The following is a 24,720-nucleotide window of genomic DNA, read 5'->3' as shown; positions in this document are numbered from 1 at the left end:
CAGGTAGGATGGTTTGAACTCCCTCTCTGGATTCCTAGATACTTAAATCAATAAGGGAGCAAACTTTCAGATCAAAGATTCTACTCCATTCTCCAAGAACAGAAAAGGATGAAAGAATAGCTGGTAGAGAAAAAGTAGGAAGTTTCCTGCACTCTCCCCAATTTCTCTCAAAAATCAAACCTCTAAATGGATTCTGGAATGGCAGAACCTAGAAAAAGACAGAGTGAAACAATTTTATAGCTTAAGATAACTTAGAAGGACTTCAGGAAAGTCTTTTTTCACTTGGGGAAAAGGAAAATACATCCTGGCAGGAACAGTGTTGAAGAAAGCAAACAGGAGGCTCTTAGACACCGCACAAATCAGCAAATGAAGTCCTGCAGTACTAGCTCAGCACTGCCAGCCTCAGACTCCCCTGCAAAACAGACACGATTAAACCAGACCTTCCCAGGTAAGTGAGCAAGATACCCAGCACAGGGCCCTCCTTAGCACAAGAAATAAGGTGTAGGGAAATATACAGTTAATAACCACAACTGTGAATGTGAATGGAATGAATTTTCCCATAAAGCAAAAGCAGACAGCAGAGTGGATTAAAAACCAGAGCTATACAATATATTGTTTACAAGAAACACATTTGAATCAGAAGGCTACATAAACAAAAGTAAAAGGCTAGAGCAGAATATAGTATGCTTCTGCTGAGGTAGGAAAAAAAGCAGGGTAGCAATCCTGATCTCAAAGCAAAAGCAAAAATAGATCTAATTTAAATAAACAAGGGAGAAAACTACATTTTGCTAAAAGATACTATAGGCAATGAAGTAATAACAATACTAAACACATATAAAATATCTCTTTTTTAATAGGGGAAAGGGACAAAACACAAACATAAGGTTTTAATAGTCCGAGTTTAGCAAACATTGTTTTGATATCATCACAGACACTAAAAAGCATTAGAAACATTGATTAACATAAAAAGGGAAAAGAACCCCCATGTGCAAAAATGCTTTTAGCATCCCTTTTTGTAGTGGCGAGGAACTGAAAACTGAGTACATGCTCATCAGTTGGGAAATGGCTGAATAAATTATGGTATGTTAATGTAACAAAATTATTATTTTCCCATAAGAAATGATAAGATAGATTATTTTTCAGTTAAAAATTGGAGTCCAATCAAACATTAGAGTCTCTTATCCTTTCTCATGCATCTGCAATGGGATCGCATAGTGAGTTTCTGGGTGCTAGGAGCAGAGGTCTGGGAAGGTCACCCAATAGGAGTTTGGATTTGATATTGGTAGCACTTATGATGTTATATAGAATAGAATTAAAACATGATCCTAATTCCTCTGCTTTTCCTAGAGGCCTAGATATCTCTATATCTAGAGGGGTCATTCTGTTAAGGAGTTAGAGAATATGTTTCTATATTCTTGCTCTATCTTTGAAGTAAATAATTCTTTGTTAAATGGTTAAATGGTTAAATGAGATACAACATTTAAATAAAGAACAGTTCCTGTCCTTGTAGAGCTTACATTCTGTTAGAGGGCTGGCAACTATAAATATCAATAGTATATGATAAATGTATTAGATAGAAGTCAAATAAAGCTCTGTGAAGTTCAAGGGAAGGGTCATTATGGATCAGGGCAAGGAAGAATCATGGGAAAAGTCAATACTTAAATTAAACTTTAAAAGATAGATAAGAATTCAATAGGTAATAAAAACAGGACATGCCCAACAGAAACAATAGCATGAGCAAAGGAAGGGAAAGAAATAAGCATGTATTAAGCACTCACTAGGAGCCAGATATTGTCTACACACTTAGCAAATATTATTTCACTATAACCCTGGAAGGGATATTCTATTATTATACTCATTTTGCAACTGAAGAAACAGAGGCAGACAAAAGTTAAGTGATTTACCCAGAGTGACACAGATAGACAGTGGCTAAGGTTAGATTTAAACTTGGATCTTCCTGACTCTAGATCCTGTGCTCTGACCTAAATGCCTAAAACCATGTAGAAGATTGCAAGAAATTCTTGGAGAGGTCAGAAAGTAATCCCAAGTGGTTGGATCACATATGTATATGCCCACAGGACAATATAAAGATTAGAATAGATGAAGAATAAGAATATATTAAGAATAAAAGGATCATAGATTCAGAAGCCTGTAGAGTGAATCCTATTGAGATAAATGTCTTGTCCAAAGTCATATGGGGTTAAAGGAAATTTTAAGCCCAGATTTTAGGACTTCAAAATCTTTCATTAATCAGTGTAAGAGACTTTGCAGATAGGTCTTGGAGAAAAAATCTTTTGAGATTCATAAAGCAAAGTAAGAGACTTTCAGAGAATCCAGGTCTCCATATTATACACTCTGCCATGCTAGCACTACCATGTGATTGTTACAAGACAAATAATGTATTGGCTGCACACAATCATTCTTATGCAAAGCTCCAACTTTTCAAATTTATGTCCTCTTCTGAGGTAAGATGTATGTCTGCTAAGCCACAGAGACAGAAAGTGTATAGCTATGGTTGGGTTAGGTATAATAAAATCAGATGAGACAGGAAAAAGAGTAGGGAATGAGTCACAATAATAATACCCAACTAGCTGAGAAAGTAGCTTGTCAGACTTCTGTTCAGAGATAGCGTCAAATCAGGCATATCAACATTCAGTCCCCTTCACTCAAACTAATGGTGAAGTGTTCCAAGGGTCTCATTATGGTGAATGAGGTGGTGTTTTTTGACAAGTGAAGTGATTCATAAAACTTATTTCATCAGCCTGATTCGTAGAATGACTGTTTAAAAAAAAAAAGCATCTCACTTCCAAAAATCATCATATACCACTGATAAGGACTAAAGAATTCTATTTTTAATTCTCATTAAAAAATGGATTGTGATTTTTCAAGTTCCAATTTTCTAATTGCTTTAGTAAAGGGAATCTGCTTAGTACCTCTTTCCATACTTGCTTTGCTTTTTTTCCCTGTTTCTTTCTTACTTTTTTAATTTTGGCATTTCTTTTGCACATGATTTGATGTAACAAAAATACTTTCAGTGCTAAAGTGGAGTTATGACTTGTTCTTTGGATTGGTGTGATTCCAGAGCTGCTGAAGCCCTTCTGAGGAAAGTAAAGAAGTTGTTTGGAGAATCTAGGGGCAAAAATGAAGAGTTGGAAAAAGAGCTCAGGGACAAACTGACTGATTATAAAAACAAAGTAGATGATGCCCAGGACCTGTTGAGAGAAGCCACTGAAAAAATCAAAGAGGCTGATCGCTTAACTGAAACAAACCAAAAAAACATGACTACTCTGGAGGTAAGTCCCAAGTGGGGATATCAGACCAAAACCTGGGACAACTGGGGATAAGGGAAAAACCAGAGATAGAGTTCAAGGATTGAGGCTATAGAGCTAGTTAATAGTTTCTCAACAAAAACCTCAGGCATACAAAGTCCAAAAAGGGTATTTGAGATAGAGCCAAAATTAGGAGTAGGCAAAAACAAAAACACCACAATATAGTGAGAGAAAGATTTAAGAGATAAGTAACGAGGGACACTTAAAATTGCTTTTCTAAGTGCATATATATATATTGAATGCACTCTGCTAACTTTGGCACACAAGTATTTAATTTGTTAAGATGCAGTGAAATTCAAAGGCTCAGTGACAGAATAATATACATTGGAAGTTGGAAGGGTAAGGCTAGCAATTTTCTGTTTTTACCTAAAATACACAAATGCTTTTTTTAGTAGGGAAAAGAGGTAAATAATGTTCTTCTTAAAATATTTCCCTATGTGTCAGATCTTGTCTTGTAGTCAAATTAAAACTATCTTAAAATGTTAAAGTTTAATGTGGTGTATTTGAAACAAAACTTAATGATTAGAATATCGACCTAAGTTTGCCAATAAGTAGCCATTACATGACCTCAGATAAGTCGCTCAACTAGTAAAACACTCTACAACATATCCAATATTTTCCTCTAGATCTCATGAAGTACCTAATTAATATCATTTTATTTCTCATGCTTGTCAAATGATCCACTTCTTATTCCAATAATATATCTCTCTGATGATATCCTTTGTAGGCTATTTCTCTTAAACAGAAATAATATATAGCTAACCCGCTTATATCTGATATGCATATTTCCATTACCCTTTGGAAATCCACAATTTTAATTCTTTAGAAAGTATGATATTCTGTAACAAATTACTTGATCTCCCAGGGAGAGAGGGAGAAGTGGGAGAGAGGAGAGAATATTAAACTCATTTTTTTAAATTAATGTCAAAAATTGTTTTTATATATAATTGGGGAGAAATAAAAATTTATTCAAAAAAATTTAAAGAATAAAGTATGGTATTCCATGAATCTCAGCACTGTAGCAACTTCAGAAGAATATTGATATTAAAAGGATAAAACTGCCTCAAAGTATATCAGATTTGGCTTTACCTCATTACCTAAGGACTATGTATGTTCAATATACATGTACTGATACATATTTTATATAGATTGTATATACATTGTATGTATTGTCCATCTAATCTATTGCTGTAAAAATCTGGAAAATGGACATCATTCCTCCACTTTGGGGTGTTTTTCCCCCGATAGAATTAGGCATGCCTGGTTTTGTTTCCATTGCTCAGCTTATATGCTATATCCAAGCTCACCAAATTTTCACCACTATATTCTATGGCCTTGAGTACTCATACTTCTTGATCTGAAATTATTGACTCCCTCACCTTTTAGATATTTTTGCCCTTCGGTTTTTGGAATACTGATTTGTCCTAGTTCTTTTCCCACCATCTTAACTCTTTGTTCCTTACTGGATCATTTTCTATTTAATACCCTTTATGTATGGGTGTACCCCAAGACTTTGTACTGAGCCTTTTCTTTTTGCTTTATTATCTCATCAGCTTCTGCATAGTCCACTATTATTTCCATGGAGTTATACAGAATTGTCCTTCATTCTTTCTCCCATGTTTCTATTTTATCTCTACTTTCATGTTCTTTTGGTAGCTCAAAACTCAACACACTTAAAAGAGAACTGATTATCTTTCAATCTAAATTTTTGTTTCCTCCTAACTTTCCCATTTCTATCAATCGTAGTTCCTATCATCTATGTTCATAACATAAGAGGAACTTATAGCTTTTCATTGTTAGTCAAACCCCAAATCTTGACAACACTTATTGATTATATCTCTTCAATATTTACATTCCTTTCATTATAGAGTTTTTTTTCCTCATTTATTTTTGTCCTCCCAGTTTCAATCTTAAGTTCCTTTAGGAATATCAAGCCTGATTAGGTCTCTTATCAAGCTTCTATTTTTTGAAATAATCCTGTAATCTTTCACCATTCCCCTTAATAAGATTTTATCAGCAAGCTTACATTATAAATTTGTGTGACTTTTGGCTACTATATTTTCCTCTTTGGCAACAACATGGAGTTAGTTGGCTGAAACAGTTCCAATATCTTTTGATCTCCTTATTGTGGCAATCGATTCATATCAGTTAAACTTTCTGGGGGAAATGATGACAGTCTGTATTGTTGCCTGTTCTTTTATCCATTTCAATTTTTTGAGTTTCTGAAAATTGTTTAAATAGTTCAGAATGAATTACTCCAAATTCCTCCCCAAATTTTCTGCAAATATTTTATTTTTTCTTATAATTTTATTGATTTTGGTTTTAGCAACAGTTACGTAATTCAGAAATTATAAAAGGAAATTATAACTTTCAGTTTGTTAAAATAATTTTCAGATTTTGCCATATTATTTGGTACTCTTTATGTCCAAAACTCTATCCTAGCCCTCTTCTCAAAGAAAGTATTATTAAATATTGGCATGAATTTAGTTTTGGCTTCTCTTATTTCTTATTCCCAAATTGTGGTAGAGTTCATCCCCTTTGTTCACCCTCACCTGAAGCAGAAAAAAAGTGCCTGGGGCTCTTCCCAGAGATCTGACATCTAAAGAATACAGTTCTTTACCTCCAACTCTAAACCTCATGTATAGTGGTCCCCTCCCAGTCTTCATTGCTTGAATCTGATCTCTCACCCAGCCCATTATGATGATCCACTGTCATCATAATTCCCTTTTTCTAAGACCTATATCCCATTCTCCAATTTCTAAATGCTGAACTCTCTGACAGTTAAGTCATCTCATCTTCTATTAACTTATATAACCTGTGATCTAACTGCCCATGATATAATCTTGGATAATCCTCCAGCTACCTTCTCAATTTGGGCCAAAGTGAAGTAAATTATAGGTACAGTTACTTACTGAAAACATTGAATAATGAAACATATATTGACTTGGGAAATTTCCTATCAAGTTCTAGATTTTTTTTGCCTCCTCATTCTTTGCAACAAACGTCAGAGACTAAGATACCATTATCTTCCAAGAGCATATCACAACCAAAAAATGAAACTCAAAAGTTATTCAAGATTAGTATCTCAGTTAACTTTTTTCTTATATGAAGTAGCCTGCTGAGAGCTCTATTACCTCACCTTTTATCACTGATTGTTTTTAGATAGGCAGAAAAAATGTTCATACTTCTCTCTTCATATAAAATATCTTTCATCCTGATTTGAGTCTGCAATATTGAGTCAATTCCTCCACTCCAATACCTGATAACCAATATAGCCATTAGAGTTCACATAAGGGTGAACATATCACCTATACTGAAAAAAAAAATTGGATACACAGGTTTATAAGCAATTCTGTGAGACAACCTTTCCCTTAGAGATAAACCTGCTTCCAACTAATCTGATAATGAATCCTAAATCTTTTATAGCATACAATTTCACTTTCAACCCCAACCTTGAACTCTAGCCTATTTGTTTTTCTCAGTTTTCCTCTGGATCAGCAGAAAAAGAAGGGAAAATGATTTAACTTCTGAAGTATTCCTTTAAAGGTTTATCTTTGTGAAAAGTCTGAGGAATGGAGGACAGATTTTTTCACTTCCTAGAATTTGCAGCCCTTATCAGTTTGGAATTTGGGCTGTCATGTTCGACAGTGTTTATGAGAAAAGAAAGAAAAGTATCTTGTAAAATGAGATTTGCTCTTCAGTTGTATTAGATATGGAGCAGCACGATTTATCCAGTTCTATCCCTAGTATAGCATCAATTTCTCAAGGGTTCCTTTTTCTTTTTTAATGTATCAGACTAAAAAATTGAAATTACATTTGTGGGAGGTATAATAAATGTTTTAAAAAGTTTAAGAAGAGTAATTCTGTGTCAGCAAATAGTCACTTCACCCAATACAAGTTAGTGCTTTCTGAGCCCAGAAAGCCTTAAAATGTCTTCACCCGTTGTCTGTGAAGTTCATCATTAGAACTATATATTCTAATAAGATTGCAGGCAGGATTGTTTTACCTCTTTATCCTCAGTATTTAATATAATGCCTTGTGCATATTATGTGTTTAATAAATGTTTATTGATTTGAAAAAAAGAACAATATATTCACTATCCAAGTTAAAAGCATGGCCTTTGTATGGTTTTTTTTTCAAATTATGCATTCATATTATATACCTCATTTACCAAGAAGGATAGAAGCAATGAATAGAGCAATGAGCCCCAAATCAAGAATTCAGAAAGACCTAAGTTCAAATTTAACCTAAGTCACTTAATCTTCTATTTGCCTTCAGTTTCCCCCACTACAAAATGCTAATAATAGCAACACCTACCCAGCAAGAGTAGTGTAAAAATCAAATGAGATGATAATGGTAAAGCACAGTGCTTGGCATATAATAAGAGCTATAAATATTAGCTATAACTATCATTATTGTTATCATCAAAATTATTAGCATAATTAGTTCTGCCCTCTAGAACAAAGATGATTAATAATACCCAATGTAATGAAAATAAGAACAGCTGATATTTAGAATAATGCTTTAAGGTTTACAAAACTCTTTTTGCAAAACAATTTACAAATATTATCTCATGTGATTCTCATGGGAGGAAGGTGCTATTATAAGCTCATTTTGGAGGCCGTTAGAAATTGTCACTTGGCCAGTCATACAACCTGTAAATGTCTGAAACAGAATTTGAATTCAGATCTTTGTAATTCTAGATCTAGAGTTTAATCTACTGCACCACATATCTGCCTACTACCTAATAAACAGACATTTATTAAATGCCTAATATTTGCCAGGCATTGCATTAAGTGTTAGGATACAAAAATATGCAAAAAAAATTAGTTCTGTCCTCAAGCAGCTTACAATATAATAGGGAAGATAACATATAAACAAATATATACTAAACAAATTATATAAAGGATAAATACAAATAATTAAAAAGGAAAGACAATGGAATTAAAGAAGGCAAATAGAAATTTAGATGGAACTTAAAAGAAAATAAGAGTTCAGAAGGGAGGAGTTTTCTTAACAATAAAATAGGGATAATAGGAGTACAGAGATACTGTAAAGTACTTAATATAGTAGATATTACATAAATGCTTATTCCCATCCCTTTTTTAGTTTAAAAATATTCCAATTTGTCAAAAATTATTTTACTTGTATACTCTAATCAAACCACTGCTTTTTTCCCTCCAATGGTTTCTCCTATCTAGTCTTCATTGAATTGTGCCAGTACCTTTGCCAATGCTTTTAAGAATATAAATATAGAAAGTTTACAGATAAGCAAAATAAAGTGGTTACTCACTCACCAAGATAACAAGAGTTAAGTAGAAGATCCTAAAATTCTAATTCCACATCTTGTATTTTTTTCACTCTGTTAGTATCACAGAATCACCATTCAATTAGTTTCATTTCTACTAACTTCCTTTTAGCTTATATTTGTTATATGATAGTATTAGAAACTTTGTCAAATGCCTTGGTGAAATCCAAGAATGTCAAATGTTCGGATTTCATTCTGGTCAAAAAGAGCACTGGAGTGATCTTGACAAAATTATGCTAATGAGCATTATTCTTTTTTTTTCTTTTTTTAATTTTCTTTTTTATTAATTTTATAATTATAACTTTTTTTGACAGTACATATGCATAGGTATTTTTTTACATTATCCCTTGTACTCCCTTCTGTTCTGTGTTTTTCCCTCCTTCCCTAAACCCCCTCCCCTAGATGGCAGGCATTCCCATACATATTAAATATCTTATAGTATATCCTAGGTACAATATATATGTGCAGAACCGAATTTTGTTGTTGTTGTTGTTGCAAAGGAAGGATTGTATTCGCAAGGTAAAAATGATCTGGGAAGAGAAACAAAACAAAACAAAACAAAAAAAAACAATGATCATTATTCTAATGAACATTACTTCTTCTTTTAAAATATATTATCTCTTTAATGGTACATTCCAGAGTTCTTCTGAGAAGAGAAGTCAAACCAATCAACCTATGGTTTAAAAGACTCAATCCTATACTTTTTTTTTTGAAATTGAAGCAGCACTTAACCATCTTAAGTTTATTACTTAAGATGAATATTATCCATGATTTTTCAAAAATGAAAATTATCCATGATGGTTCAGAATCATATTCAAAAGTTTTTATTTAATAAACATACTACTTGTGTTATAGAAATGAAGGAATATATAAGAATCCCCTCTAATTGCTAAATGGTAAATGTTAAAGCTAGTACTCAAACTGACATCTTCTTAAGGGATCTTTGAGTCTGATATTTTTTAGAGAAACCCTTTCCTATTCTTCCCCCATCATGTTTCCTCTATACAAATAATGTAATGTAAGCAATTATTATATAAATACAAATGAGAAGAAATTTGAGGAAATAAGGCTCACTTTAACCTAGGTGGAGTGGAAAAATCAAGGAAGGCCCTTTTTGAAGAAGATACTATCTGAGTTGTACTTTACAGGAAGAGAGCATTCAGTAGACTGAAATGAAAAGGAATTCCATTCCATGTGTAAGGGGTGGTATGAACAAAGATACACATGTGAAAGGGGACAAAATGCTGACTAGTTCAGTTTGCCTGGAATATAGAATATATAAAGGAGAATAGAATGAAATGTAGCTGGAAAGATAAGTTAGTGACAGATTTTTTTAAGGCCTTGAGCATCATGAGAAATTTATAGTTTATTTCTTTGGCAAGGGGGGAACTGCTGAAGGTTTTTGAGTAGAGAAGTAAAATGCATCAGACACTTTTGGAAATTCCCAAATCCGATTTGCTCTTTTTTTCAAGATAGATTCCACCAGTGCCTAAAAAGTGTGATTTAAGAACCATTAGAATCTACACTAATTTACTTGCCATCCAGTCAGTGCATATTTGTTTTTTTGTTTTTTGTTTTTTGTTTTTTTTTTCCTTTGGCAATAAAAAGTAACCTATTATAGAAGTTTATACAGATCCCAGAAGTGATTCATTTAGAATTGCTATTGAAGCTTGGCTCATTATTATATTGAGACCATAATGTCTATAACATTGTGTCTAACACCCAGATGGTTATAGTCCTCACCCTTAAATTTTTATAATATTCTAAATTACTATGATTCACACTAACACAACTAACTATATTTAGAAAAATTAATTGCTAAACTCCCAGGTACTATACAGCATATGAAGGTATTTTTAATACAAGGTAAGAAAAAGATTGGAAAATCTGAAAACTAATTTCCTTAGAAAAAGTCTTAGAAAGGGAACATACAGAGGTACCATGAAGCTCAAATGAGATAATAGATATAGAGCACTTTACACAATGTAAATGCCAGTTATTATTATTATTATTATTGTTATCAATATTATTATTATTAGCCTATAGTCACCAGCCTCCCCAATCTAGATATGACTTTAGTCCCTGAGCCTTCTATAGCACTTCTGCTATGCTCCAAGCATAGAACAATATAGGAAAGAGCTGCTAAGTGTTCAACAACCAAGCTGGGCAAGGAGAAAAAAAGAGGGAAATGTATGCATATACATTTTAATTTAATTTTCATTATTAACATTTTTCATAAGCCATGACTTGTTTTTGAGCTAGTTTTTGAGATATGAGTGCTCACACTGAAAATTTAACAATCAGCTCCATTATATCCTGGTTATATATATGTATCATCATATATTTTTATATGGACTGTTCCAGCAGATCCAATGTTGTTAGGGAGTAGAGGTGGGGAGAGGCAAAGTGAGTGGAAGAACATATACTATGGAAGAAAGTTGAATGCAATGTACCTTGTCTAGCACAGTGTTTTACACATAATTCACATAGTATGCCATGGCAAGAAAAAGCACTATATTTGTAGCCATGTAGTCCTTTATTCAAATCCTGGTTCTACTATATAATAACTATGTAAACTTGAAAAATCCCAATTCATTCATACCTAAGAATTACTTGTAGGTCCAGATAGTGATTCTATTTTTCACAATTGAGTTAAAATCAAATGATTGAATTGGATTAAAGTCTTCTAGGAATAATCTTTTTTTTAAAGAGTGATAGAGATGGCAGAGGGATATACTTAAAGATCCCAAAAAATGCATTCTCTAAATGTCTTATGAGACTTCTTTGAAGAATTCAGAAGGAAGCTATACCTAGGCTGTTACAGAGACATTATCTGAGTCCCTTCAATCTTAGTGGAAGTAAGAAACTTTGGTAAAACAATGTATATGCAGGATATGAGCTATCCATTATATCCTTCATAATAACACCATATAATTATTATATACTATGACACCACTGATCTCTTCACCTAAAGTGAACTTTTTTTAATGACCCTGTGATTATTAAAATCAAGAGAGATAGAAAAACATGATAGCCATTGTCATGAAATAGGTCCATCACAAAGTCTGAGTTAAAGGAAAGGAATGGACAGCTCACGTCCTATATTATTATTCATATCAGGTAAAAAGAATATGAAGAGTGCCTTCAGTAGACAGGATTGTCATGGGATAATGAGACCACAGAATCAGTAAAGTATATAGAATACAACAGAACATTCCCTATAATTCAATCAGCAATCATTTAATCAAACTACATTTATTTATTAAGTGTCAATCATATGCTAGGATCTGCGGTTACAAATACAAAATAAAAAACATGCCTACCCTCAAGGAATTTACATTCTCTAAGGTCAGGCCGTTATTACTAACAAGAGAGTAATCGTGTAATCCAGAAGATTCCAAAAGTCTTAATGCAGTGTTAAGTTTTTAACTCTATTCCTTACCATGATTTATTGTAAATAAGTTTTTATTTTTAATTATTATCATAAAGGCTATTCATTTTAAGGCTTAAAATTATAATAAGAGTTTGGGGATACTCTATATTCACATATAGATACCAGGGGCCCAGTTCCAACAGGTAATTGAGTCACTTATGAAACCCAAGTTTCCTAATTTCAACTCAATAACTCTACGATAACCATACTATGACTTCCTTTCTTTCAGACAAGTCTAAATCCTTAGCAAGTTATGCAGAATTTCTAAACACGTGAATAATTTGAACCAGTGGTGAGTTTTCTTACTGAGATGATTCAAGTGGAAACTAGGTGACTACTCAGAGGGTATATTATAGAAAAGATTATTATTCAGTATTAATTAGCTGAACTAAATGACCTCTAAGGTACCCACCAACTCTGAGATTCTCCTAATTCTGATGATCTCATCATGAGGAGGGAAAATTGCCAAGGTGACCATAGCAATTGATGGATACTAGCCACATTAGGATGTTTCTAACTCTTACAGACAGAAATTTGCTCATACATCTCAGGAAGAAAAAAAGGAAAAAAGAAATATTGATACTGTCTTTGATGTCACCTTTACTCCAGGCAGTTGACATTTTGATATTTCCTTCTGACTTTAACATAGGAAAAGAGACAAGCTGTTGAAAGTGGCAAACAAGAAACTGAAAACACATTAAAAGAGGCCAATGACATACTTGATGAAGCCCACCATCTTACTGATGAAATCAACTCTGTGATAGATGTGAGTATTCTATAAGACCCAAAAGATTTTCAAGCACATGGTAAGACTGGTACAAACTCTAGGAAACATCAGAATTTAACTACCCATATTCTATACTTATACCCACATTGGCCTAAACTCAAAGAAATTCAACATCTTTGTTTTCTTACAGTCATGTTTTATATTAATTCATTGATACTATACTTATGTTGTTAGCCTATAGGACATGGCATTGCTACTCTACTTGAAGGTGACTTGCACACATGTGCATGCACACATACACACACACACACACACACACACACACACACACACACACACACACCCAGAGTCTGGATTTTCTTTTCCACACAAGTAAGGGGCATATCATATAAAATATGATTTTTATAATCTGTATTCTGTATCATACATGGTATTGAATGTTATTAAAAAAGAGAAGTGTAAGCAGATAAGGCCTTATCTAGCTAAATATCATGTAGTACATTGTATATATATGAATATATAAATATAAAATTTTTATACATGTATACTTTACAAATAACACCTTTTGCAAGTTAATTTTTTTGTGGAAATTTGCTTAATTTTCCATTTTTTTTCATTAAATTGGTGCTTTTAGTTCAATTGGCATTTAATGAAAAATAATTTTATATCCCTCCTCCAAAAAAATACTGAAAGAGTGATTAGGTTTAATCTTAATTGTTTAAAGTTTCTCCTTTCCTCTCCTCTTCATAACAGTTTGTTAAAGACATTCAGAAAAAGTTGCCAGAAACATCTGAAGAACTTAAGGATAAAACAGATGATCTGTCCCAAGAAATTAAAAGCAGAAGACTTCCAGAGAAGGTGGTGCAGGCTGAAGACCATGCAGCCCAGCTGAATGAATCATCTGCAGTGCTAGATGGGTATGTCAGCTATTGCTGAATATTTCTAGGTACATTTATTGTTCTCAGATGCTTTGCCTGATGAAAAGAGTAGAAAGTTGCTTTCAAAGTTTGATTGCTATAATTATGAGCACACAAGCCACGTATCCTTGCTGTGGCGCATAATTAGTCAGGTCTGGACAAAGCTGTATGGAGCAGCATCAAAAGTCTCAGTTGAAAGTGGATGCAAATTTGGTTTGGGTAGGGGGTGTACATAGCCTTTGGCTACATTTAGAAAAAAAAATCTTTTTTTTTTTTTTTGCTCAGCATTCGAAAGCACAGTGCCTGTCTGATTACCATTTAAAATAATAAAAATCACATATCCTCACTGAAGTCAGTTTTCTTTTTGCAGTTATATGGTAGTATATTTTTAAAAGTGTAGCTTTTGAAATCTGACTGTTTAGATAAAGAATAACTTGAGGATTTTCAGAGTAGAAAGAAGTATTATCCGGTCCCACGATATTTCTTTCAAAGTAGTAGGTAGACTACTTTGGTAGATTTTTTAACAATAGAGATAGCAAGTCATTTCAGTGGTGTAGGAAACTCCTAGATGGAGAAAGTTCTTATCTACCAGAGCAAATCAGTAGCTTCTCTGAAATTTGTAGTCTTAAGAAGCTGCCTGAAACTCTAAGAGACTAATTCTGGTCTCTTATCACATAATCAGTATGTGTCAGCAATAGAGCTTAGGCATGGGCTTTCTTGTTATCAACATTGAGCACCATCGAGTGCCTCTCCCTTGTCTAGTAACACAAGGAAAAATCTTCACACATAAATTCTTTCTGCATTAGAACAAGCTTACTTCATATATTACCTAAAATCTAATCTAAGTTGTGTTATATACAATGTGCTCAACATATGTGTTTTAAAATGTTTAAATAAAATTATATTATTTTGAAGTATTTTTAAAAGAATGCCAAGCTGATTTATGTAAGATGATGTGTTTATCTGTGAAATTGTGATACTGGATTTAATTTAATTATATACATCTCCCCACGCTTTGGCATTTCAGCAATTAATGCTTATTGATAGTGATCAATGACAAGCTCTGTGATAAACATTCTACTCAGTAACTATTTTCTTTTTGATTGCCACTTGGGACCATTCAAATAGGATCCTTGAAGAAGCTAAAAACATCTCCTTCAATGCTACTGCAGCATTCAAAGCTTATAGCAATATCAAAGATTACATTGATGAAGCTGAAAGGGTTGCCAAGGAAGCCAAAGGTCTTGCAAATGAAGCAACACAACTGGTAAGAAAAATCAGCATTTATGCAAAATAACTCAACTTTAAATGAGCTATAATTTAAAAAGAATTAATTGAATTGCTTGTCTAGAATAGCAAACTGAAGTTGTATTTCCTCAATCATCTGTTTTTTTTATATGGAAGGAGAGTCAGTTCTGAGTACAGTTGTGCATATAATCCGAACTACTCTTTTCTACCCCACGTCCATAAATTAGAACCTAAATGGCCCTCTATTATTACTTTTAACCTCTCTTATCTGCCTCACTGGATAGGTTCTTGAGGCAAAGAAGAGAAAGTTAGAGATGAAAAACAATGCAAGGTATGACATCATCAATGACATTATCAACATTATATACTGACTGAGAAAGGTCACTTGGGAAACTATATTCTCTTCAGCAGTCACAGAAAAATCAATATTATAGGAATTATAATATGAAGAGGAAGAACTTTTTTTAATGACTACATCAGATATCATGCATTCAAATAAGTTCTGCAAAGAAGTCATCTTGAGAAGCTGTGCATTTACTTCATTCATTCATGCTTTCATAATACAAACTCTGGGATTAATGTCCCCAAACCCTATACATACTGGAAAACTGGATCCCCAGAGTTCAGCTACTTTTTCCCCCTTAAGAATAAAGCCAAGACATCAATTGGTGTGAATAATGATTCCCCTGAAGTAGATATATTATTCAAATTTGCACTGCATATTTCCATTTCACTGAAACCAATTACCATATTTTACATAATGATAACTTAAAATAATGAAAATTTGAATGTATGCTGCTATTTCATTGGATTTATTTTTTGCACTAATCAGAGTTTAGCTATAACCTTAAGGAGTTGAGTGGATGGCAAAGAAGTTCTAATATAATTGTTCATTAACCCCCCCCATTATGTGCTTCCTCATTGATTACCAATTGATATCAATTGTCCAGCTATAATTAATTCCTTTAAATAGAAATTTATGAATATACCATAGAAACAATAGTTGGTACCAAACATTCCCCTGAACTAGGGCCAAATTCTCCCATAAGTACAAAAAATATCCATAGGTAAATGGGCTCAAGCTTAGAGGATCTATGTGACAAAAGCATAATTAATGTCTCCTTATTGGAAGTCCATTTGTCCCTTTGCAGAAATCTCATGAAGTTTTGATTATATATAATATAACTTTCTGCTGGGTTTCTTATAGCGCCTTAACATATTTTTTCCTATTTCTATCTAATATATCTTAGATCCCTCATATATAGATGTTCCTATCAGTCAGTGTTGTTTTAGGGACTCTACCAATAAGTCCCAACTCTTTAAAACTTTCTAAGTTCATCAGGTTTTCCTTTGGTTAAAGAAGCAGAGTATATAAAGGTTCCCTTGTCTCTACCTTCATCTCATCCTTAAGAATTTTCTCTCTGAAGATTGGCTGAAGCTTTCTCCTTTTAGTTTAGTCTGTGACTTGAATGATGAATATCAAATCAGTTCCCCATATACTTCCTTTGTAGCATCCTCTTTGCTTCATCTAATGTTTTTAATTCTTTCCAAATTTAAGTACTTTTCATACCTAGTTTAACAACACCACCAAGTCACCCACTGTTGCTGGATCTTAGAGTGTGAAGAGGTAAAGTATAAAGAATCTGGAAAGGTAGGAAGATTCAGGTTACAAAAAGATTTAAGAGTTAAGTAAGAATTTCTATTGGATTCTGGAAGTAAAAAGGAGACCACTAGAGTTTATTGAATAAATGGAGTGACATGGTCAGACGTGTACTATAAGAAAATCACATTGGCAACTGAGTGGAAGATAAAATAGAGAATAAACATGAAGGTTAGAATAAAGAATACATGTTTTAATAAGGTCAATTAGATATCTATCACAATAATTCTTCCCTGAGGTGATTAGCAGCTATATTAGGGTGACAGTGTGAGAAAAGATAATAGGAAGATGTTTTAAAGATGGAAATGATAGGATATTTTAAGAGATTCAATATGTAGAATAAAATAATGAGTTAAGGATGATACCAGGGTTACAAATCAATGTAACTGGAATGATGGTGATAACCTTAATAATAATAGGAAAATCTGGGGGAAAACATAATGAGTTCTAATTTAAACATGTTGAATTTGAGATCCAATCTAGTTAGAGATGTTCAAAAGGCAGCGATGTGTGATTAGAGCTCAAGGGAGAGACTAGGCTAGATATTTAAATTGTGGAGTCATCTGCATAGGTGTAATAATTGAACCTATGGGAGCTGATGAGATCATCCAATGAAATAGGATAGAAAGAAAAGAGAAGAGAGTTCAGGGACTTGAGGGATATGGTTACTGAGCATGACAGGAGAAAATCAAGCATAGGAGACTAAGGAGACAATTTAAACAATAAAAGGACAACTCCATAAGAATGTTCTAGTGCTCTTGCTATCTCATTCCCCCTCTGTGGCTGTCTTTGTCTCTCTATCTCTGTCTGTCTCTCTGTCTTGCTCTTGTTCTTTAATAAACATACACACACACAAACATATGATATATATATGTATACATATATATATATACACACACACACACACATATATATATATATACAGATATACATAAATAGACTAGGAAGATTTGGCAATTTATGATCATTAAAAAAAGAAATATAGTCCCTTCTCTCATAAGGGTGAAAACAATATACAAAAGGACGGTGATAGGGGTGGGGAGAATACCAAGTGATTCCTGATATGGTGACATTTTATTTAGCAGCATTGAGACCAAGCAGAATTGTAGCTGGATGGTATAGTGTTAAGGTTGGGGAAATAGGTTGAGAACAGATTATGAAGAGTTTCAAGTGATAGAGAAGTTATATTTGCTGCAGAAGTAATTAAGAGGCACTGGAGCTTATCTACTAGGTCATATCTTCATGTAAGGAAAATAACTATTATCCCTGTGGAGGATGGACTAAAGAAATCTATAATTAAAAACATAAGGGAATATATCATTAATCAAAATTAACAGATGGAAAGTAAATGATGATGTCAGAAACCACATTACTGAGGGCTTAAAAACAAGTGACAAAGATGGCATAAAGTACCTGTTTATAGGTAGGCAGCTAGGTGATGCAGACAGAGTTCTGGCCTGGAATGAGGAAGTTCTAAATTCAAATCTGACCTCATACTGTGCGTGACCCTGGGTGAGGTACTTAACCCTTTGTCTCAGTTTCCTCACCTGTAAAGTGAGTCAAAAAAGAAATTACAAATTAATAACTTTTCAAAGAAATTTTAAATTGCATCACAAAGAATTGGACACAACTGAAATAACTGAGCAGCAACAGCAATAACAAACCTATTATAGACAAGTTTCTCAAGTTAAACAAAATTAAGGGGAAGACTGCTTTATTATTATGATAGCTAGTAAGGAAAGACAGATTAAGTGAGGGATTTTTGAGGTTGAAAAAGCTGCAGGAAATCAGCCAATATATAGGATACTGAAGATTAGAGAGTTACAACTATAATGGGGTTAAGTTTCTAAAGAAAATAGCACAGGGTATGCATATATGGAGCATGTAGATTGGCCTTAGCAAAGAGAAGGGCTACTTTTTCATTTGAGATAAGAACGAAAGGGAAATAATAAAGGAAGATGTATTGCAAAAATGATCTAAGTTTAGGAGCAGGGGGAAAGAAGCTCCTAGTGAATAGCCTTGACTTTTGCCGCATCAAGTATGAAAAAGAGTCTTCAGCACAAATTCCATGGAAAGTTTGAGGAAAGATGTAAAAATGTTTCAAATGACTACTCTGTTGTGTGGTATAGTGAAGCCTCTGTAGAAACTTCCCACTCTTCAACCATTCTTTCATAATAAATCTGTATCTTTTTTTTTAAAGTTAATTTTGTGTCATCATTCTAACAGTTAATCCTTTGCTTGAATGAGCCAAAATCTCTGACTTTTTGACATTTTCATTGATCTTCAGATGATTGGACAACTGCAACATGCATCATTATAAACATCTTCCCGATTTGTTTCGAGCCTTATATGCCAGTCTGAATCTCATGCTCAGCATTGTACTTCATTCCCCTAAGTTTCTTTTTACATATAATTTCTTATTTAGTCATTTAAATTCTAAAAGAGATAATAATTCTTTCCACTAAATGGACCTTTTGTTTTTGTGTGGACATGAAGCTGCATATAGTAAAACATGATTGATTCAAAATTACTCTTGCTTCAAATTGAGACATTTTACAGTATTTCTCTTAATGAACATTCACTCTTTGCTAGTTCAACAACAAAAGAAAAAAAGAAGCTCTAAATACTTTGTTCCAGATGCTTGTATATATAGTATCAGAAAAGATCAAAAAGTTTCCTGTATCATGTAAAAGGAACATTTTTTAATAGTGACTATGGATTCTGTATGTGTTAGGTAAGCACTAGTGGGGAAAGGCAGAACACAGAAGAACTAAGGAGATAGAATCCATCCCCTAACAGAGCTTAAAATTCAGTTGGGAGCTTATAATTCATTTAAAAAAACCTCATGTTCTTTCAAAATCCTGCATGGATATTCTAACTGTATTCTGTGACTGTGTCAATAAGCTCACTGACAGAACTATTACAGAAGTAGTTTGATCATATTCTGTGATCACTGTTCAATATCAGTTCTTCAATTGTATTTTGCAGATGAATATTTAAACACCTGAATAAAGTTAGTTAGTAGAAATACTAACAAAAACAATTTGTTTTCTAATGAATAGAATAGAGTAGATAGAATATTTCCTCAGATTTTAATAAATATATAAGAATTGCCATTGTAATATATGTGTGTATACACATACTTGCAAGAAAAAATAGAAATTTCACTATTTTATTTTTTAATTTTACTTTGAATGTCATTATCTAGTTAAATGTATTGAAAAATTATACTTGATAAGAGCAAAATAGAGCTATTACCTATGTAAAAACCTATCATGTATAAATTTCTATTGTGATTAAAGCTACAAATAAATACAGATATATGGGGAATTAGGAATATCGTGTTCAAAAGCTGAACAATAAAAAAAGACTTCTAATCCTTTGAGTCTGGCCCAGACAAAGAAGAACATGTATTCAGTGAATTAGAAGGAAAAGATATACAGTAGTCAAGAAACAATATAGGCAATTATAGTGTGATAGAAGAAGACATACATTAGGCAGGCAATAAAGCATCCAATTACCACATAGAAAGGGGGAAAGGTTAGATCATTTGAGAGAGAGAGAAAAGAAATAAGCTAGAAAAAACCACAGGAGAGGCAAATGTATAGCAAGAATGACTACAAAGCATAATGAAGATGGCACTTCCAAAGGAGCATCTTATTTTTTCTTTATTCACATGATTGCTTACTTATGTATATAGGTATATAGCCACAAATGAAACTGAAGAGGAAATCTAAGTGAGAAGAATAGTAATCAAGTAATTAAGTAGGAAAGGGAGCAAAAAGGCATAGAGATTGTATGCAGTAAAAGTCAGAAAATCTGAAAACCTGAGGGTGAGAACCTCAGAGGGCATCTGATCCAACTTTATGGTCAGTGGTCATTCAGTCACAGCCTGAAGTCCTTTCTTGTGAGAAGGAATCTACTCCTTCCTGTCATCTCATTTTTAGATAGCTCTAATTACTAGGAAGGCTTATTTCTTTTTATTCCTTTTATATCAAGACTAAAGCTGCCTTGTTAGCTCCCAGCCATTGCTGCTATTTCTTCCTTGGGCAACCAATATGCTATCATTCCAGATTCAGCTAAGAGAAATCCACCTATTTCCTTATATAGAAGAAAGAATCAGGAAGGGAAGAAATGCCTTAATTGGTAATTATGTAGAATAGTTAAATGAGCCAAGCAAAGGATGGAAAAAACTGGATATATTCATTATAGAAAAAAGTTGTGAGAATTTGGGGGTGATATTGATTCTTCATGCTTAAGAGAAGTAGTCGTATTAATATGAATAATTAGATTATGTGTCCCTTGAAGTCAGGGGCCACTTTTTGTTTTTGATGGTGTCCCCCAGAAGGCAACAAAATGCCTAGGCTACTACTGTGTATCTACCCCAGGTTACTTATACCTTCGGAATCTAATACTTAATGTGCAACAAGAAAATGGTATTTACACACATATATTGTATCTAGGTTTTACTGTAACACATGTAAAATGTATGGGATTTCCTGTCATCGGGGGGAAGGAATGGAGGGAGGGGGGGATAATTTGGAAAAATGAATACAAGGGATAATATTATAAAAAAAATTACTCATGCATATATACTGTGAAAAAAATTCCAAATTAAAAAAAAATGCCTAGGCTATATTTATTGCTTAATGATTGTTGACACTGACTTAAAATGTCACATTTATATAGCACTCTAGATTTTGCTGTATTCTTTACATATTTTACATCATATAATCCTCCCAACAACCCTGGGAAATTGATATTATTGTCATTCCCATTTTACAGATAGCAAACTATGTTAAATGACTTGTGGGGATCACAATATTTGAAATAATATTTGAATTCATTTCTTGCTGACTCCAAATCCAGTGCTTTACTCTGCTATTGTAGTTCTGAAGTAATGGGATAGATAATATTTTTAAGACTATGTAAAGGAAACTTAAGGATCATAAGAAATCTTATCCAGCCTTTTTAATTATTCATTCATTTTCAGTTGTATCCAACTCTGCATGAACCCCCTGGGGTTTTCTTGGAAATAACACTTGAGTAGTTTGCCATTTCCTTCTTTACATATCAGAAAACTGAAGCAAATGTGGTGACTTAACCAGGGTCACACAACTAGTAAAAGTCTGAGGCCAGATTTAAACTCAAAAAGATGAGTCTTCCTGATTTCAGGCCCAGCACGCTATCCACTGAGCCACCTATCTGCCTTCTGGTCTTTGGTACTCAGCTCAGTTCCACTCCCTACATAAAACCTGTTCCAACTATTGTAGCCCTCATTATCTCCTCTCTTCCTCTTTCAGCAATTATTACACTCATATCAAGTCCACAAGTTTAATACAAATGTAGTATTTTTTGATAGATGTTCATTTTTACTCCCTAGTAATCAATCAGCAAGAATTTATTAAACAATCACAATGTTCCAGGTGCTATGAGAGCATTATAAATACCAAAATTGCAATCTTGAAGACAGGGACCAGGACTTCCCTCTCGATTTCCCAGGAAGTTTAGCACAATGGTGAAACTATTATTATTAATTAGGCACATGACAATGAGAATTTTTACATAATCATAATCCTTTTATTAAATGTATTTTTCTAGTCTTTTAAAGAAGACTATGATGGTTTTTTATTGTCTCCTTCCTTTGTTTTTTGAATTTTTATATTAGGATGAAAAAGCATTTCTAAAACACCCACTCTGGTCAAAACACTATACAGTAAAATTTAAAATTGGGCTGGTATTTTCCAAATCAAAAACTGAGAGCTGACCTGATAAAATATTCCATTTGAAAAGACTCATCAAAAGTACATTTTATCATTTTGAAATTTAGACAGACTGTACCATAAAATCTAGAATGTATGGTAGTTGTAAGTTATAGCAGGCAGTATAAGAATCCATTGTTTTAGATATGAATTCATACAATATGCTCTCCAACCAATCTCCTTTATTGTTTACTTTTTAAAATTGGATAAGAGTGAACATATTGAATTTTTTAAAAGCTTATTTTGTCTAGAAAGAACTTTGTAAATATTATCTGAGTACTTATTGCAATTAAATGAGCAAATATGAGTGTCAGCCAAGGCCTAATTCTTGCATCTAATAGCCGGTTTCTCTTTCTCTTTTTGCATTTACATCCACGCTTTTATCTTTTAGTCCCCAAAGTAAACTGCTTAGTAGCCCCGCAAACAACAATTATTGTTTCCTAATAATAACTCCAATCATCAAAATTAAAATTCTGTGCTGGTGCAGTGTTCATTCTCTAGGTTCTGAAACCAAAGGGAAAAATAATCTGAAATCATAATTGATTTGACAAGTGCATCTGCCTCCAAAACCTGTGAACCATTGCTTCTCAGACCATCTGTAATTCAATAGATTATCTGAGTATTACAGAATGCATACAATACCAAGACTCAAAAGTCAGTCCTAAATTTCTAAGGAGAATACTAAGGTTTTGAGTTCCCATGAAGCAATTATGTCTTAAACCTTTTTTTATTATTAATTTTATAATTATAACTTTTTTTGACAGTACATATGCATAGGTATTTTTTTTACATTATCCCTTGTACTCCCTTCTGTTCTGTGTTTTTCCCTCCTTCCCTAAACCCCCTCCCCTAGATGGCAGGCATTCCCATACATATTAAATATGTTATAGTATATCCTAGGTACAATATATAGGTGCAGAACCGAATTTTGTTGTTGTTGTTGCAAAGGAAGAATTGGATTAGGAAGGTAAAAATAATCTGGGAAGAAAAAAAATATGCTCACAATTTACTCTCATTTCCCGGTGTTCCTTTTCTGGGTGTAGCTGATTCTGTCCATCATTGATCAATTGGAATTGGATTAGCTCTTCTCTATGTTGAAGATATCCACTTCCATCAGAATACATCCTCATAATATTATTGTTGAAGTGTATAATGATCTCCTAGTTCTGCTCATTTAACTCAGCAGCTTTTTTTTAATTCAATTGATATTTGCCTAGGTATGCCTCATGTATAATCAAAAAGTTGTCCCTTCCTTCATTCAAAACATATTTACTGTCATGAAAACCTGCCTATGTTATACCCATATTTCTCCCACATATTGCCACCCTGAGCATTCTCTAGTTCAGGTCTTCATTTACTTATTCTCTATGTTAGCCTTCTACTTTCCTCAACTCTAAATTCTTGACTTCAATTTATTCTCCACACTCCAGCCAGATTAATTGTCTTAATGAATATCCCTCTTCCCTTCAATTCAGTTCAGCAAACATTAACTTATATTATGTGTGGAATACTATTCTAAATAAGAGGTATCCAAACACAAAAACAATATAATATTATAACGTATGGATAAAATCAAACAAACCAAAACCTTTATTGGTTCCTATCTGCCTAACAAACAGGGCCCAAGCTCTTTATTATGGTATTGAAGACTCTCCCTTACTATTCCCCTCAAATAACATGGCTTTCATGTATTCTTCACTTTAGCTGGAATGTACTTTTATCACCCAATTTTGTGTCCCTTTTCATCTCTAAGGTCCCAGAAAGAATAAGAACAGAAGGAAGCTAGTAGGAATTTATTGCCAATACCTAATATTTCAACTGGATTGTTTGAAATTATGCACACTTCCCTTGTACCTAACCTACAAAAGTCAGTAGGCTAAGGATATGAAAAATAAGGAGGATAAGTCATTCACTTTTTCAAGCATTTAAATATAAATACTTACTACCACTTTACTTTATTCTAGTAATCACCTTTCTATAAGCAATCCCCACCCCCACACACTCTCCAACTCCTTCTCAATTTGGACAAGACCCAGTAACTACTTATAATAACCAATATGTTTATAATGCTTTAAAGATTAGGAAGTACTTCTTATACCCTATGAAGATAGAAATCACAGATATTATTGTCTCCATTTTAAAGTTGGAAAAAACCCTAAGTTTCAGAGATTTTGGGTGACTTCCACATGGTTTCATAGCTAGTAAGCATCAGGAGCAAGACTAGAACCCAAATCTTCCTGACATCAAATTCATCACCCCATCTACTATACAACCCTAATTCTCTGACTTTCCCTAAATCAAACAAGAACCATATTCAGTTATCAAAGCTTCATTCC

The 24,720-nt window shown here is 33.3% G+C and overlaps 1 protein-coding gene across 1 annotated transcript in view; it reads left to right on the top strand.

Annotated features, from left to right (window-relative positions):
• Positions 1 to 24,720, top strand: part of LAMA2 (laminin subunit alpha 2) — a 784,999-nt gene that overhangs the window by 656,408 nt on the left and 103,871 nt on the right. The window contains exons 37-40 of the mRNA XM_074309868.1: positions 3,083 to 3,293; positions 12,720 to 12,836; positions 13,551 to 13,714; positions 14,843 to 14,981. Of these exons, the coding sequence (XP_074165969.1) occupies positions 3,083 to 3,293; positions 12,720 to 12,836; positions 13,551 to 13,714; positions 14,843 to 14,981 (631 nt within the window). The remainder of the gene's footprint in view (positions 1 to 3,082; positions 3,294 to 12,719; positions 12,837 to 13,550; positions 13,715 to 14,842; positions 14,982 to 24,720) is intronic.

Source organism: Sminthopsis crassicaudata, chromosome 4, assembly GCF_048593235.1.
Source record: "Sminthopsis crassicaudata isolate SCR6 chromosome 4, ASM4859323v1, whole genome shotgun sequence".
Classification (NCBI taxonomy): Eukaryota; Metazoa; Chordata; class Mammalia; order Dasyuromorphia; family Dasyuridae; genus Sminthopsis; species Sminthopsis crassicaudata.
The sequence above is the reverse complement of the archived record's forward strand: the minus strand, read 5'-3'. Positions and strand labels throughout refer to the sequence as shown.